The 18,166-nt window shown below is 43.0% G+C and overlaps 1 protein-coding gene across 8 annotated transcripts in view; it reads left to right on the forward strand.

The window, feature by feature from the left end:
- Positions 1–18,166, forward strand: part of CNTN4 (contactin 4) — a 262,223-nt gene that overhangs the window by 166,229 nt on the left and 77,828 nt on the right. For all 8 annotated transcript variants that reach the window (XM_021409696.1, XM_021409697.1, XM_021409698.1 and 5 more), the window contains one exon: positions 10,330–10,425. In XM_021409696.1, the coding sequence (XP_021265371.1) occupies positions 10,330–10,425 (96 nt within the window). The remainder of the gene's footprint in view (positions 1–10,329; positions 10,426–18,166) is intronic.

An 18,166-nucleotide genomic window follows, 5' to 3' on the forward strand; every position in this document is an offset into this window, starting at 1 on the left:
CTTAAAGCGGGGTGTTTGGGGGGGACACCGGTCCCAGGTGGGCCACAGCTGTGGGCTCAACTCTGCTTTAGACATGTATGGTGTGGCAGGGCACAGGCAGTAAATCTCTTCTGTTCCCCTTGATGTTTATTAGTTTTACCTTTGACATGTAAAATAAATAATATCATATATTCAAAGCACGTATTTTTTCAGACAACTGAGGGCTGGATGTTTAAGGCCCAAATGCAGGTGTCGTTTTGGGTCATACTGGATGCTGACCTGGACCGTGTTGATCTTGGTTTGATGTGGTCCACTGATGGAAAGGTTTCCTGGCAGAAAGCTCTGCTGTTGTGGGAACTCTTTCTGGTTCTGAGGAGATTATCTTTGCTAACTCGTGCCAGGGTGCTGTGAAAAACTCCAGCTGGGTCTGGAAGGAAGGAAGAAGGGATTTCTCATTTTCTCTGATGTTCTGAATAAAACACTGAGTATTCAAATACTTTAAAATCAAATAGATATCTCCACAGTTGGAGATCTGTTGACCTTAGGCTTAACTGGTCACGTTGACTTCTCACCCTTAAATTTAATGCCGTCATCGTCTTTATAGGCTTGATGGGTCATAAAGAAAAGCACAGGGATCCCACAGTGAGCTTGAGGCGAGATGAGGATGTAGTCTTCCTTTTTTTCCCTTGGCTTTGTGCAGGATCTGGTGCTGCTCTGTTTATCAGCCAAATCCCTCAGGCTCTCCCTCCTGAAGCCCTTTCAAGGTCCCTTTGGTACCAGCAGGGTGGCTCCAGGTCGTGGCCCCTTTGGTTCTTATCCCTGGCTTATTGCAGAAGCAGTGGATGCCATCAGACACCTGGCCCATTCTTGGAGGACTGCAATAAGAATGCAAATAATCCATGACAGTAGAGAGCTGTGAGTATTAACATCCCTAGGAATTGTGTTAATCCTCTGAGTGGGCCTGTATTTGCGGAACAATTTTCAGAGTGTTTTTTTTCCTAAGCCAAAGAATACGAGCTATAGAATAGTTATGTAGATGTTACTGGAGTTTCATTTTGGCAGAACTTCACACTATAGCCCAGCTGTCTTTATTGGGTACAGCCTTACCTCTGCATATCACTGATATGCACTTTTTTATTCTGATGGCAGCTAGGAGGATGCATAAATAACACAGGAAATTAAATTGTACATTTGAATTACTATTTTGACAGTAGATGAAATAGCTTGGAAATGCAGATGCCAATATAAAGCAGTTCCAGGACATCCTGGTCAAGCACAGCCCGTACCCAAAGGCAGACTCTGTTTTTTCAAGAAAGCCCTTTGCTACTGGTAGGATGCAAAGCCAATGCAGAACAGATTTATCCTAGTGTCTACTTTCCTATTGTTTTGTTGTTTTTTCTTTCCTATTTTCCATGTGCAAAGCAACACTGGGAGTCAGTGCTGGCATGTGAAGGACGGTGGAGCTTTACGTATGTTTGTCAAGAATTGCTTCTCATTAGTTTTCTGCTGCAAACATGACCACTATCTAATAATTCACGAGATGTGGGAGATGAACAGAGTGAAGGAGTATTTCTGGCCTAAGTAGAGCTGTCTAGCATGATGTAGGACCTCTTCAGAGGCAAGCTGAGCAACTGGGTAATGTTGAAGACCGAGTTCCCTGTGGGGTGTTTCTCATTTGTGTTTCTGTCAAGTAAAGGGAAACTAAAGACTCTGTAAGCTTGAGGCATATTGTCTTGGATTATTTGGGGGTCTGTGTTCGCTTTCATCCAGCTGCACAAAGGAAGAAGCACCGTATAGTGTGCGCCAGTGGGGAATGCACGGGGTGTCTGCTGCACTAGTGCTCAGTTACCAACTGCAGGAGGGTGTGCAGCAGGTGGAAGTCCTGCTTTGAGGCTGCTGCACAGTCAGCTGTGCTGGAAGAGTGTGTGTGAATAGCACATTGTTTTTGCTAAAAATAAAAAAATCAAAAAAATCCAAAAAATCTGGGGGCAAACTCATTCTGTTCAAGTCACCCCTAGGGGAAATGTCTGCCCAGGTTCTCAAGATTAAAGTAATAAAATAAAATTTTTGAAGTCCTCAGCGTTTTGAATCGAGCGAAAGGTTTCCTTCAAAATGAATGTTTGAAGTATCTCCTGTAGGAAGACAGTAAACAGGCAGGTTTTATTAAAAGGAACGCAAAGTCAAGGAGAACTTTTTTTTTTTGGTAACATCATAGAGAGGAGTAATTTGATTTGGGCAGAGCGCAGTGGACACCTTGCAGATATTTATAAGAGCCCCTGTTCCCCAGTGAGGTGAGTGGCGTACAGGAAGGAGCAAGGCACTGGTGCCTGGTTGGGGAGGGGATGGAAGCAGAGCGCGGTGCTGGGCTGGCAGCTTGCCCTGAGGAGCCAAGCAGATTGTGTGGTGTGAGGGAGGAGGGAGCCCAGCACTGCGCAGGATCCAGGGCTTAATGCAGCTGTGTTTTGGCCAGCGGCATTTGTAATGCTACAGGAAAAGCTCTCGCAGTCTTTGAGATGCAAGGGAAAGGCCTGAGGAGGAATTGTAGCCATGCAGATAGACAAATCAGTGCACGTGTGAGGGATGGGGGGCAGGAAGGCTTGGCGAGATTTAAATATTGTCTCAATATGAGAATCCAGATAGAGATGTCAAAGTCAGAGATGATATGCCTGGGTCGGAGATGTGTGCGACAGGCAGAGTGGGGAGGGCTTGGGAGGAACACGAGGGCTGCTCACATGTCTTTCATGGTTTTCTTGCTGGGTCCTGGTGTTCTACTCATCTTCTGCAGACTTAAACAGATGTTTGACTTTAGTGGGACTGGTCAGTGTTCTTCAATGAGTCTCCGTGGTGTCAGAGCACGTGGGAGGCTGTCCCCGGGTAGGGCTAGTACATGGTCCTTGGGGAGCCATCGAAGAGGCTGATGAGCGTGCACATCCAGACACACCAGCTCTTCCCTCCCGTAACACCAGCGTGGAAATTGGCAGAGCTGTTCCCTTAGCAGAAGGCAGTACACCTCCCCTGTGGACGCAGGGTTTGGGTTCATCTTGCCAGTCCTCCTGGTACGCTTCTCTTCTCATCACTGAGTTAAATTCAGAGCAAACCCCACCATGAGGCTCCTCCAGCTGCAGGTGTCCATACAGCAGCAAAGATTTATCTGAGAGATGGTTTCTGTTAGGGAAATCGTGGAACTGGAGCGGGCTGTTTGGTAAGGATGCGCAGGCAGGACCTTGTTGATTGCCTGCAGTCATAAAGCCCAACCTAAACTGTTTGCCAAAGGGGGGGCAGACTGGGAGAATGACAAGATGTTTACATCTAAAACTTTTCTTTCTAGTAAAGTAGAAATCCCAGTGAAATTTCTGTTCCAAAGGTCAGATTAGAAAGCTTTCATCCCCAGGCTTGTAAACCTTTTCTCAAATCAGTGACTCTAAAATTATTCATTTGAACACCAGCTCTTAAACTAAAATTCTATTAAGCTCTGTATCAAAGGGGTTTTTATTTTGAACCGCAGAGCCAGCTGTGTAGTCTTGACACAACAGCAAGGACATGGGCAGAAGAACTTAATCTTTGTGTATTTTTGAAAGGGGTGACATAAAACCCTGCTTTTAAAAAGTCAGGCACAGGTTTTATAGAGACAGTGTTTAGAGATATTAGAGCCATAAATATCTGGAGGCAAATCTTGTCAAGTGTTTCCAGAGCAAAAAGCTTTAATGCTTTTGTGGGTGCTAGTCATCAGTTAAAGTGCTTTCAGCCTGCCTTCTTATAGACAGGCTGTGATTTCTTCAAACCAGTGTCCTCTAAAATCTGTAATTGATTGAGATGCACTAGAATCCCTTCTTCGAGACTGTATTATGGGCTAAATTAGCATAGTTTATAGTCTACATCCAGTGAAGTCATATTATTCCACGGACAGCAACGCAAATGACTTCTTTTCCATCTGGTTGTGTATTTTATCGAGGATCTGTGCATGTATTAGTGTTACGCAGATTTGGTGAAAACCATTTGGAGGAGGATGTCTGAGCCATCTCTCTGTAGAAGGTTCTTCATTCAGTTGGAACAAGGAAGATTTAGCTAATTCCTCTGGTCTCTGTTCTGTTAAACAAGATGTCTTTGGCAGCCTGTTCTGAATCCCCTTGACATCACACCATGTGGCCTTTAATAAAAAAAAAATCCCATTGACTTTGATTCGGGGAGTGAATATGACCTTAAACATCATTCTAAATTTGAGGATGCTGAGATCATCTTAAAATTATAGAAGGGACCTGAGAAGGAAAACTGCATTATGGTTTGTAAACCTCTTTAAATCATGCTTGATAATTGACTTCAGGTTTCTTGGCTGTATGTGTGCACATAAGTGGATTTTAAGTTTGTTTCACATAGACAAAGATGTAACTACACCTTACCTGTATCACTGCAGTATTTCCCGTAGTTGCTGTTGTTGGGGAGCTCAGTGCACCCTTCTTCAAAGTTCATTTAATGTGTATAGGAAGAGTGGTGTTTTGTCCACTAACAAAGGCCCCAAATTACCAGTGAACAAGTTCATTTCAGATTTCTGATCTGCCAGTTAGCTTATGACATTATTTTTGATCCATGCTAATTTCTTGTCTACAACTTAAAACCTAGACTCAAATGTGGAATACCAAACACCACACCCCATGCAATTTGTGTGGGAAATCATTAATGCAATCTAGCTAATACTACTGAGTTACTTGCTCTTGCTTCATTGATTCCTTTCTCTGTTATTAAAGGTTTAATACACAAGTTGTATGTAGGTTGGATTCTTGTTCTTTTGTTATACACAGACCCACTGTTTATCAGTCCCAAGGCTGCATTCCTTTAGTGGAAACTATGGGTTTGTACTGATGGCTTCAAGACCTCTGTTTTCATCCTGTGTCTTCTCTGTCAAAGCCTTTGCAATCATCTTGTTTTGGATCCTATGTTACAATCCTTTGTTTTTCCATCACTCTTACACATCCTCTGTTCAGGTTGAATAGCTCACTCTATAAAAATAATAATACATCAGAAGAAGTAGATAGATGCTGAGATAGAGGTATTATGTTTTGGTAGCTGATTGCTCGTAGCATCAACTCACTACAACAATATCACTGATGTGTTATCAAATTTACTTCACAGAAATCTCTAGAGATAGACTTTAAGTAAAATAAAGCATCAGAAAGCCAATTTTTTTTCTCTAAGCCTGAATATTAGTCATACCTTCTTTTGGAAATTAAAATTCAGTGATGTATAAAGAAGTGATTGTGATACGTGTGTTTTGGCTAGAGTACGGTAAAAGCAGAAATAGTTTTCGTATCAGTTCAGCAAGAATAAGAGTAATAGATAAAAACAGCATTGACAGTGCTTTTCTAATCAGGAGGAAAAAATCTTCAATGTAATGACAAAGGGTTTGCTAATGGTGTATGAGTTTTTGACAGTATGCCATTCAAGGAGTTGTACAGCAGTGCTTCTTCCTACAGGATATGGTCACATAAATTGGCTTTCTGAAAGACATGCAGACACCTGTCACGATCAGTTTGAATCATTTACTGTTCATGCAGTTTTCCGTCATATTTTCGTTTTTGTGTCGTAGTTTTGAAATAGCCCTCTTGCAGAGGGAGGTCGCTCTTAATTTCGGAGCTGGCATAATTACGAAAGCATTTTGGATTCTAATAATATGATGCTACACGTTAAATAAATAAATAAATAGCCTAAGAAGGAAAAACCATGGAAACACTCCTCTGGCAAACAAAGAAAGGCTAAACAGAGCTTAGCTTTCAGAAAAAATAGGGATCTCTCTGTCAAATCACCAATGACCTGAGACTCGCAGCCTCCTAAGGGAAGCCTCATTGTTTCACTCTTGTTCCCAGGCTGTGCTGAGTTCAGCAGCTGCATTATTTCCACATTGTAGCCAAGAACGGGAGCGAAGTGGGCCTTGAGTACAAACGCTCTAAATACTCTGCTTGGGTAGATATGTGAAAAATAGAACAATCAGTGGAGCTATAAATGAGAACGTTTATAAATACTAAAACCACAGATCCTCTCCCTGCTAGCTTCAGCATCCAGGACCCTGCAGAGCAGTGAGCTGATCTGGTCCTGCTGATTGTTGGGGCTTTCATGTCCCTTCTAAAATCTTCCGTTAAAAGAACAAACTTTGATTCCGAGACTCACCAAGTATTCACTAAGTAAAAAGGTGTACCGAGTTTGCATGCTGCATTGATCGCTTAGGGTAGGCTTACATCCTGACTGCATCTGGGACGCATCGATCGTACAAACAGGAAAAGTATTTCTTAATGGTCGTCTACTACCTTGTGCCCTGAGCATCTGAGTTGCTGAATGAGCAGATTTTCACCAAAGCTCCGACCAGAAGTGGTTTCTACCCATGTTAGCAGTCCTCCGTTCTGGTCATGTTTTGCTTGTTTTCACATGTGAATATTTTTTATTGAAATTAAGGCTCCTTTCTTTCTTGATCTAGACTGTGATAGATCACGGTAATTGAAGCAATTCCCGCCCTAAAATTTTTAATTAAGTTACAAAGATGCCTGTGTGCTAAAATTTAATCAACTTATCTTTTCCAGGCATTGTTTTGCTTCATCACGTCGTCTCCCTTCTGTTTACTAATGTTCAGTGCATTGTATGTAACATTCAACCGGACAGTTTTACAACGACCACGTCTCTTATTTCTGTTATGGAGTTTGTAGTACCCTGTGGGGAGCTTGAAGTACTTAATCATAACGTGATTACTTTCAGACTCCTTACATGCTGAGTTGCCAAGTCCCAGGAGGAAACCTCTGGGATGCCCAGGTCTGTTGGTGGCATCGCACCAGATTGTCACACTGGCTCCCGACCTCCTCCGCAGTGTTTCACACATCAGATATCTGGATGGATGCAGTGCCCTGTGGCATGGCTTCTGCTTATCACTGCCTCTATTCCGCCAGTTTGTCCGCAGCTGAACCGTGATCTGCTCACGTGCACTTTCCAATGGAAAGAGCTGGTGTTGAGGGAAGCGTGGAAGTGTCATAGTCCTCTAAATGTGCCAAGAGCTTGCTGTCTCAGTAAGTCTTCTGGGCTTCTGTGGTGTGGTTGTGTGATTGGTTTTGGGGTTTGTTTTATTTTTAATAACATGTAAGAACAAAAATCTTATGTGCCAGCCAGGCTCCTTGGGTTTGGGGGCAAGGCAAGCTCAAACGTAGCAGTGAGCGAAGCTCGTCGGGGTCGCTCACACAAAGTGTTCACACTGTGAATTCAGAGCCCTTCTTCAGCTGCAAGAGTTGTTCTTCTTCCTGCTTTACTATCCCATTCATTTTTTTAACGTTAAAAGTACAGAGGGTAATTTCTCACTCCCCTCCAGACAGGGCATGAGATAGCTGTTTCCTTTGGAAGACAACAGAAACAGGAAAATAACTATGAGAGTGCTACTCCAGCCTGAATGCGTCCCACGAGGTGGTGCCCAGCAAGTGAGCTTCACTTTTGTCGACCAAGCAGTTTGACCTCCGTATACAGGGAATTCAGCTGTGCCAAATTTCAGTGCAATATTTTGCACCCATTTGAGCAGAAGCTTGTAGAAAACATTTTTGCCCATTTGGCACAGCATGTGAGAGCAGAAGAACCTTTCGAATTAGCTCGTCGCTAATTTGTACGCTTTGCAGCCGTTCAGCAACACGGATACAGCTCCTGAATTCTCAAGAAAGGTTGTGTAGGAAGATGGTGTTTAAATGAAGCTTCTTATTAATGATGTCTTTAAGACGTAATGATATTATTATTGTTAATTCATGTTACTATTTAGGTATTGCACAAATAAATTTAAAGTGTGCGTTTCAGAAGGTATCAGAATAATCAGCCCAATCAGTTGGATGAGACATTAGCCTTTTTATAATTACCTTAATCTTGCTAGTTCTCTCAGCCCATTTTTAAGCGCATGCACGAGGCTTTCCAGAATTGACAATTGACTTACAAAACTCAATAGTTTGCCCTGGGAATGGTAGTGATGAATGCTCTGCTTTGTTTGCTGCCTCAAATTGATTTTGACCATTCTTCCATCATTTCCTAGTTGACCATCCAAGCAGATTGCTCTTGGTAGCAATCCTTGCCTTTTCCTGTCATAAATACATGGCTGTTTTGTCAACAAATTGGGTTATTTCCTCCCTGCAGAAAAAATTAGAGGGCTGGGTCTGCATTTAAACAATTGAGTCGTGCACTTTCTCTCCACGCTGTTGTAATCAGGAGTTGCTGGATCACCAGGCGGGTGGCTGTTCCTTATGAGTGGTAATGAAAGGCCTCTCCCATTCCCTCCCTGGTGATTAACTGAAGCATTCCCCAGAGCGCTGTTCAAGTGGGCTTAACCACGCAGGCTGAGAGCTGATGCAGTTTTTCTTTCTTACCTTCCAAAGCAGGCCTACATATGGGTGTTTTAGAATCCAGAACTGAAAACAGAATTTGGTGCAATCTTTGAAACGTTGTGTGTGTGTCTGTTTGTATGGATGGATATGCATGTGGTGTAATGGATTGTGCAAATAATGTGGAAGATCTGTCTAACATATATAGACATGTATAAGCTACATAACAATACAAGGAATCTTCTGTGTTATATATTATTTGAGACTTAGAAATCCTTCTTTTTCCTACATCAGAAATTGCTTTATTTTTGCTGTACGTGACCTTGAATCTTTGTGAGGATCTGCTGCTTCCATATCGCTCTACCTAGACAGAATTTGAGCAAATGCGTGTGAACGTGCTGCAAAATTGACACCTAGATTAAATTTGAATCAATTTTGAACTCAAGCCCAATTCTGAACCTTTTCTGTGAACCCATTTTGCGCAAGTTGTTTGATTTTCCAGCAGAGCTGGCTGATGCAAATGGCAGCATGACCTTAGTTTGGTTCTGTCTGTGAGCTGGAGCAGAAGGCAGGTGGGTCAGTGACTGTTTTGGACTGCTTCTGTTTTCACAAATAATTGTGGGTTTTTTTTGTGCATGCAGCATCTTCTTTTAAAATCTCACAATATTTATCAACTGAAATGCAAATTTTAAAGCTGGAGTAATGGATGTAATAATGAGATCCCTGAAACAATGAAACTTAGAGCATATTGTGTGGCAGACCTGTGTGGGTAATCTCCTGATACCTACCAGCACTATGAGAAAATTTCTCCTTGTTGCTTCCAGTGTAGTTCCATTTTTGCCTGTGTGTTGTCCTTAATTTGACTCCAGCAGGATGTGTCCGTGAGCAAGGCTCCCAGGGTAACAGGAACAGCTGATCTGCTCTTACAAGTCTGATTTGTATTTATTTTTGTGATTAATTTGCTATGGTGAGAGTAAAGATCTGCTACCAGGAGGGTAGGAGGGGGTATGGTTTCAGTGGGTACCACTGGGGCATCCTCAGCTCCAGCTTGGCCTGCTTGGAGGTGACGACCTGCATGCTCGTCTGTCTGAAATGAAGCAATGATTTCTCCTGATTTATTTTTTAATTTTTTTTCTTTTCTTATGTATGCGCGCTAGTGCTTCCAAAAAACGTTTTCAACAGGGGATCAGAATCAAGGCTTAATTTTTTGCCCTTTTAACATTTGAATGATGTTCCTGCTAATTCTTGCTGTTAAATATTTATCACTCGTGTTTCTTCTGGTTCCCGACTGCACTGACAACAGGTTTGCAATCACCAAACCATGGTTCAGTCACACTGAGAGCTGAAAACATGGAAATTGAAATGCAAGGGACTGTTCAAAGGCTACCGAAGCAATTCAGTGCGTTGGTGCTCCTGCAGCAGCTGATGGTGCTGCTTGGTGCCTGGTGCTGAGCTCATGCAGCATCCCCTCCTAGCAAGTGTCTTGAATTCAGCGAGCAAGGCGAGAGGGAGCTGCGTTTCTGCAGCACGTGGCCCCTGAAGGAGAGCAAAGGGAGAGAGGTGGAGGGAGGAATGGAATTTAATTAAAGCACATGTGGCTAACATAGTTATTAATGAGAGACTTCCTTATGGGAAAGGAAGGGTTTCTGCACATGGGTTGCAAGGGCATGAGTAACACATTTCCTGCGGGGAAACAGAACTGGGTTAAGGCAGTAATTCTTCTTAAACGTGTAAGAACTTTCTAGCAGCATTATGGGTTGCTGGAGTTTTCTCCAGGCATTTCTACTGCCCTGAGTAAATCAACACTTTGTCCTCTTCCCGTCTTACAGCTTTGGGAATGTTTTCTGATCCTTTTGCTACTTCTGGCTGCAGCCTGCTGCTGCTCTGTAGCCCACCCAGTTCCACAAACCTCTCATCCCACCCGATGCTTGCTTTGTTTCCCTGTCATGCAGCAAAGTCCTAATGAACCTTCTTTCCTTCCCATTAGAAAAAAACAATTCGCTAAGTGAGTTATTTCTTTTGACAGATCTCGAGAACTTCAAGACCAGAGTAAGAAGCACAGTGTCTGTCCGCCAGGGCCAGGGCATGGTGCTGCTGTGTGGACCACCACCACACTCTGGAGGTAAGGCAGATTGCTCCTTTTGCTTTGTGGATCAAGCGGCGATGTGAAAGGTTTTTATTCTCAAAATATGCTTCAGAATGTTCAAAGAATAGCTCTCTGGTGGTGCCTGCCTGTGTGGTTGGTTCTAAATGGTCATGTTAAGCAAACAGATTGGGAGATCCCTGTTTGGGTATAAGTGCAGAGAAAGATCTTAGCTGCACTGTATCCAAGTATGTGCGTAGGAGACAAGCTGAGGCAAACCAGAGCAGCGTGTGCATATGGAGGAGACATGGCCGAGACCTTGTGGAACTGTCAGAAGCCTTTTAGTATGTGACCTGTGCGTGTCTTCTGAAAAATAGGTTGAAGGTTGTCAACAGCTACTTCTGTGCGTAATCTTCTCCTTCTTATTTTAATTTCTCAGACACTTGTTGCCTATGTTTTTTTCTGCTGGATACGCAGCTTCTCTTAGCAGTTGTCCAGATCTAATATGATTTATTTCTGGAAAGACAGTACATACTCTTCCTACAGTTTTTATGGGCGGGAGAGGCAAGGCAGAGTGGTATGGGAGAGGAGGAAATACCATGACAACAAATTACATACTTGCAACCTTCTACTCTGGATTGCCGTAAGTTTTTAAGGGCTGTATTATATTCTTCATGTACCTTCTGAATGTTAACACCAAGGGACTGCAATAGCTGCTGCACGTGCATACCCTAAAACGACGTGTTCTGAGAGCACGTGGTGTCTGTCAGATGCCATTCTCTGCCAGGAGCTGACAGCACAACTACCGGTGTTCATAGTGAGGAGGTTTGTGAGGAATTAGTATTTGTGACCCTAAGGAAGATAGCATTTTCTCACTGGTATGTGTGGTCTGTGACCACCAACCAGCACTCGGCAAGCAGCCGTCGCGGCCTGCCATTGTGTTGGGAGGGATTTCAGTACATCGTTGGCACGTGGTCATCTTTCAGCCATCACATTTCACGGTTCTGCGTCCCTTTTAAAGGAATTTCCAATCACGCTTTGACATCTTCCTGTCCCTTGAGTCCTTGCTTGCCAGCTGGATGAGAATTGCCCAGCAGCATCTTGGGGTGACAGGGAGGTGACAGGAGGCGAGCATGTTCCTGGTGCCCAGAAAGACAGGAAACTGAAGGGCAGTTATTTCCTTCTGTCGTTTGGATGGGAGATGTCTTCCTACATGGCCACATTCTACCGTCTGCTCTATTACAGCTAGTAAATTATCTTAATTGTATCAAGCCAGATCCACAATTAGTCTAAATTGATACTACTGCAGTTTTGTAACCAAGCTGGGCTGCTGTACACCCGTGGCGGTTTTCTGGTTTGCATAGAAAGTGTTTTGTGGAAAGTCAAAATAGTTCCAGGTAATTGAGACTGAGGCCCTTGTTCTGCAGGAATTAATCTTCTCTCTGGAAATAATTTCATTTTCTTTTCCTTCCTCCTCCTCCTCCTCCTTCCTCCCAAGGTTAGAAATAACGATGAGTTTTAAAAGTCACAACTGCAACGTTAATGCTTTTCAATCATGTGCATCGCGCTCCGTATGTCTCCCAGCATAATAGAAACTATTTGGTCTCTAGCAGTTACTGCACAATTACCACAGCTATCTCCTGTTCCAGCTCTGGGCAGATGGAGCTTCATAAGAGAATATCAGATGTCGCTGGGAACAAACTGCATATCCGAAAATCACAGTATTTTGTTGGCAGCTTCCATCCCAGGGGTCTGAGGCAGCGTTTGCAAAGCAAAGCTGCAGAGGTCAGCTCCTGCCCATGCCTCCCCGTGCCGCCTCTGGGTGTAACTTCCCAACGATTCAACGTTATAGTGCAGCACTGAGGTTAGAAGTGAGGAGTAATGCATCCAGTTGAAAGCGTGAGTGGCGTTAAGATGGAGGAAGCACAATTACTTAGTTTGGAATTCGATTATGACAGCAAAGCTAACTTCATCATCCTTGCAAAAGTGCCTGGGGACATTAATGACCAGCGCTGAAGCATAGGACTGTCAGGGAAAAATTCTACGTTATGGCTTTTTTTTTTTAATTTTTTACTGTAGCTTCTGTTCTGCATTTAAAATTACATTAAAAAAAAAAAAAAAGAGCAAGCAGAACCATTCAGCTGGAAGATAGCTGTTACTTTGATTGAGGGTATTCACTAGAATGGAAGAAGCCTGAAAGAAACAAGAAACCAAGACCTGGCCAGTTCCTGAGCACTGAGTGTAGGTTTTCCTCCAGGTGCCAGAGGTGCAGGCTCAGCAATGCCCTCCTGATAGGAAAAATTCCCAGGTGTGTGGGGATCAGTTGCAGTTTTTCCTCAGTTTTAGGTGACTCAGGTGGCAAGGCTCAGGGCTGCCCTTATCTGTACACATTCAGTATAATAGAAACCCATCAGAAGAGAATCATTCCTTCTCCATTGCCGTGTCATTGGTCATCTTGGTCTTAAAAATACATTATTGTACTAAAATTCGAAACACCTGTCTGCATGAAGACTGTCATCCTTTTGGTAATTCACTCTGATACTGTGCCACTTGGAAACATCCATTTTTAAAGAGCTGGCAGTTAGAATGGAGTTACGTTGGCCTACATACATTAGTTGTTGAGAGGTTTTTTCTTCATAATGATGCCAAATAAAAAGCTTCCTATTACTCAGGTATTTCTAGGAATTCATCCTGAAAACAAGTCCAGATAGTTAACAAGTATTTCTACCACCATAAAGTGTGGCACATACAGCTTGTGAGGACAACTCAGGCATCTCCATGAATGGTCCCAGTTTTTACTGCAATGCAAGTTGGAGGTTCAGCGTATGAATCCAGGCTGCGTTCCTCCTTGCTCCCTTAAGACAAAACGAGTTGTGCATTGCAGTACGTTTTCAACAGGGAGCCACTGTTTTGTCAGGTCAGTGCATCCTGGTGTTGCATTTTGTTGAGCAGCATAATGATGTGAGTGCCTCCTATGATGAAGTGCTTGCTGAGTGCTGGGAATTTGGAAAATAAATGTTTATCTGGAGCTCAGGAAGTTGCTGAGCTGAAAAAGAACAAATGCAAATCAAACATTTGCTTCGGTCATAATTTCTCCTTTTGGAGCCTGAGCCCCTAGAGCCCATCCTGCTGTATTGATGGCACCTTGCCCGGTTTAAGTTTTTAATTATTTTTCTCCCCTTTTCTACTTGTTCTTTTGCACTAAAGTATAGGAAATAGTAGAAAAATGCCTGCCTGTGTTGTTAGCATCTGTCTGAAATAATTATCCTAAGCACACAGGATTCTCTCTTATTCTTTCCGCTGCTTTTTTAATCAAAACTTAACGATGGTCATGTGTCAACCAGTCTAAGAAGCTCTGTGGTAAAGTAATGTAAAAGTAAATACTGCTTTGGGAATGTAGCATGAGGTGCACATGTAACAACAGCATGATGAGCAACGGTAGAAATGTAAGCGGTCAAGCTGTAGACCAGAAAAGATGACTGTGAAAGTCCTAAATGTATTTCTGTAATTCAAATTTGGCTTCAGTGAGTGTTCACTGTGTATGTGATCCAGAGATTATTCATGATAAAGCTCAGATTTAACCCAACGTTTGAATAAGAACACAGATCTCTGTCGTAGGGCTGCAGAAGTACTGTCCCCTGCTTGCTTTCCTTCTGGAAACGAGCCCTGTTGCAACTGAGGATGATTTCCTCTGAAACATCATGGAACTGTTTCCCAGTCCCTTACGGGGTTACAACCACACCAGGATCCCACTGGCAGCTGCTGCACGCTACAGCAGCATTCGCTAGGCACTTCTACCTGGCAGCGCTTATTAAGTGCTTAAATCACATGCAGGAACAGTTTTGGAAATGTGAGGAACATCAGAAAGTTTTCATGACTGTTTCGATGAGCCCTAGATATGGTATCTCAGCATTCCTCAGGGTGAGCCGTGTGATTTGGGTGCCATAAAAACAATGCTAGATTGCTTTACATTCTCAGAGCTCTCCTAGATCAATACTCCCTGCTACCTCTCTTCCCAAGAGCTGCATGAATAATTGATCTGGGGACTTTGCTAGCTAAAATGAATACAAAAACACACACAAAAAAAAACCTTGGGTTTGTCCAAAGCGTTTCATTCCATTTTAAGCCTTTTTATTACATTTAGATATATTTAGAAACACTGAAGCATTTTGAAAGGTCAAATGGACTATTTGCTTTTAAAGCTGATGGTGAAAACATCTTTATTTTGTTTGGATTTTGGTTTGGGGTTTTCTTTTATGACATTGTTAATCAAATTTGGCAAGATACATTTATTGGGAAGATAAGCATAGAAAAAAAGAGCACCCTCGCCCCTTTCCAGCCAAAAAAATATACATATACCACAAACTAAAGCATGTCCTCTCTTGTGTTTCTCAGGGCTCTGAACACAGGTCCATAGGGAATGAGTCCAGGGATTATCTGGAGGTCGCTGTCCTGTTGACTTGATCTCCAAAATACAAAAGATCAAAACATTTTTTTGTGCCAAATAGTGGTTTTTATTAAAGTGTGTGGGAACTGAGTTACTGAGCTGCAACTTTTGTCGGATTCATTTGGTGGTCAGGGCAGCATTCGTTAATATTTTAACTACAGTTTTCAGCTACCTTCTGACATCCCTGGTATTTCACTGAGAGTCCAGATACTGAAGCAAAAGTCATAGAATGGTGTGCAAGTTTCACTTGACCATTGATAGCATGTCCATAAAGGTGCAGAAGACCAAGTTTGTAAATCCAGCCCTAAAATCTGTCCTGTCCCTGTCTGTGGGAAGATAAATGAGTTTTTCTTTGGGGCTTTTCTTCACTTCTTTTTCCCCTTCCGTTGATTTTCTTATTTTATCTTTATGAAAGATCTGTATACACAACAGTCTCACGACATCTGCCTTCCTGCCCTTGTGAGAAAATCCCACAGAATAAAAGATTTCAGATGTCCCAAGTGTGGTGGGAAATGCTGAGTGTACATGGAAAAGTGTCTCTGGATTACTCAGTTGTTTAAATGTTGTGTTCCCTTTCCATTCTCTAGAGGCATTCTGAGATCTGCCTTTCATAGCCCGTACCACCACACCTATCACTTCTTTTCCTCGCTCATCTTAATTTATCTCAGTAATCTGTGGAAAAATAAATTGTCTCATAGCTTCTTTAGATGGCTTAAATATGCTTGTAGTGCTTGGATGTGCACTATAAACTTGCTGACATTTCTACAGGATGCCCTGTCCCCCTGCCCACTTGCTTGTGGCCACTGAAGAAGCTCCTGGTGCTCCTGGACCTGGCCCCTGCCAGCACCACCAGTTCTGGTCCCAAATCCCAGGTTCCTCTGTGCCATCATTTGTTTCTGTGGAAAAGCCCTAGACAGAACTGCTTGGTTTTGAAGGTATTTGTCATTATTATTGCACAAAAACAAAAGCCAAAAGAAAAGCTGTCGGTCTCTTTGCAGCACCCGTTTTCTGGATGTGCTTCTCAAAGTCCATCTCCCCAAAGAAGAGGCGATTTATTAAGGTTCAGTTGTTCAAATGCCATTACTGCTGTTGGAAGTACACCCGTGTAGTCTCTGTCTGTGAGCCAAAATGTTGACAGAGAGTTATTTTCGCATCTTTTCACATAATGGATGTGTTCAGGTTTTCCCTGCTCTCTCCTGCCTTTTTTCCCCTGGTAGCTGAGAGAACTTTTAGTTCTGTTGCACAACTTAATCAAGTAGAACTAACGAAATTTTAGCATTTGACAGAAGAGATGGCAATTCTGATTTCATCTCAATCTCAGCCTTTCATGCTGTACGGTAGGTAGTGAAGTGTAGACACCAGGCATGTTTTCAGAAAGCACTTTACTGATTACAGTGGTGCTAAGACCACTTCTGTGCTCTGCAGAAAAATGATTAGTGCCTGCCTTCGCCTCTGGTCAGATTTTTGCTCCTTTTATCTTTTTTTTTTTTTTTTAAGAGATGATGGGCACTTCGAGGGCTGGAAACAGTGAAAGTGTTAGGGCTGTAAGTACGGCTGGTAGGATTTTCAGCCATTTTTGTGCTGTCATTAGAGCAATGTATGGGGGCCTCCCCCTCCAAGCAGGTTAGAGATGTTGGTAATATTCTCCGTTGCTACCCTTAGTGTCAACATTAAGCAAAATTTACATTAAAACTTCGGAAAGTATTGAAACGGCCTTGAAAAAAGAATGGAATGAGGAAGAAAAAAATCTAGACATCACAGACAGCCATAGAGGACAAAGACGTTTCCATCTCACATCTGCCTGACTGCAGCTGATGATTTTGTTCTGTCCGAGCAGCGCTGGCCTGCTCTGCCTGCTGTGCAGCATCTGTGCCAGTGAGAAGTGCTGGATGCTGTGGGTCTAAGCGCTTCCTCCCGTAAGTGTTAAATCAGCCTCTCAGTGCTGGATCCTTCTCTTATGACACGTTCCCATTAAGATGAAGTCCTTAGAGGAATGGGAAATTCGAATCAAACAAGTGCCATTGCTTTTCTGTGTTTGTCGGGATGACAGTGCTTCTCCTGCCCTACATCTTGCATGGCGGGTGACCTGAGGTGTTTTGTATCCCCATCCCACTTCACCCCACTAACCTAAATAGTCTTTGTTTCCCTGCAGTTCCTTCCAGTGCAGTATGCTCAGAGGTTTGTAAAGATGTACTTCTTGCACAACGTAAATGGCCAGGGCTGTTCTCTTGCCTTTTGCCAAAGAGACTGCCAAACTACCCCCGCTTCTTCCTTCCTGAGGCATTAACAGCTTCTCCTCTTTCATTCCTATCTTAATGTCTTCATAAACCTTTGCTGCTTGGTTGAATTTGGTTCCGATTAGTGAGAAGTTAATTTAGAGAGGAATATCTCACAGGCGGATAGGCAATGCGGTTGTAAAAGTTCCATTTCTCCAGGAAACCAAGCAAAAAATTTGCGAAGCTGGTAGCAAGTGTTGATTCACTGGTTTAACTCTTTCTCAAAATGCCACAGGGTCATTGAGCAACCCTCATGGATTGCTGCAAACGTTGAAGCCCAAGTAGGAGCAGGTAAAGCAGTCCCTTGTGGCTGCAGAAGAAGGGTAGAAGTATTTTGCATTAGTACAGAGCAGTGGTGGTTCTGCCATGTTTGAAACCACCCAGCAGTGGTGGTGGGGCAGTGCTGAAGTGTGATTTTGTTCTTCACTGGCTGAGGCTCAGCTCACAGGTGTGTTTCCTGGAACAGGAGAAAAAAAAACTAAATTGAAACAGGATTTAGGTACTGGTCATTGGAGTGTGAGTACTGGAGATATGTTGGAGGCGGAGAATAGTGCAAGGCAATCACAAAACACAAAAAAAAGGCTGAAAAAGGTTGCTTTGGCTTAACTGGTGCATGTCTTGGACCTAGAAGTGTTGCCTGGTTCGTGTAGTTTTGTAGATGTAAGGTACCATCAAATACGCTTTGAGAGCAAACAGTGCAGCACTGAAAATACCTGACTCTACTAAGAGGAGAAATTGATTAATAGTGACTACCGGCCACATGTCCCCATGCAGTAGTTAAATTTATACGTCCAGAAAATACCAGCATTTAAAAGCAAGTATGCTGTTGTGCTCTAAAGCCTCTAAGTGACCAGAAAATAACGTCCCCAAAGCTGCCTGTTCTGAGCAGCATCAGCATGCGCCTCTGAGGCAGGATCCCCCAGCCACCGAAGGTGCTGAGGATTATTGCAGTTCAGGAAAAAAAAGTTTCATTAAATTTAGATCCAGGCATATGAAACTCATTTAAATAAGAAGTGAGTGAGAATTGTAGCTCCCATTCGGAGTGCATCTCCCATCA

The sequence above is a fragment of the Numida meleagris genome, chromosome 11 (assembly GCF_002078875.1).
Source record: "Numida meleagris isolate 19003 breed g44 Domestic line chromosome 11, NumMel1.0, whole genome shotgun sequence".
In the NCBI taxonomy this organism is placed as follows: domain Eukaryota; kingdom Metazoa; phylum Chordata; class Aves; order Galliformes; family Numididae; genus Numida; species Numida meleagris.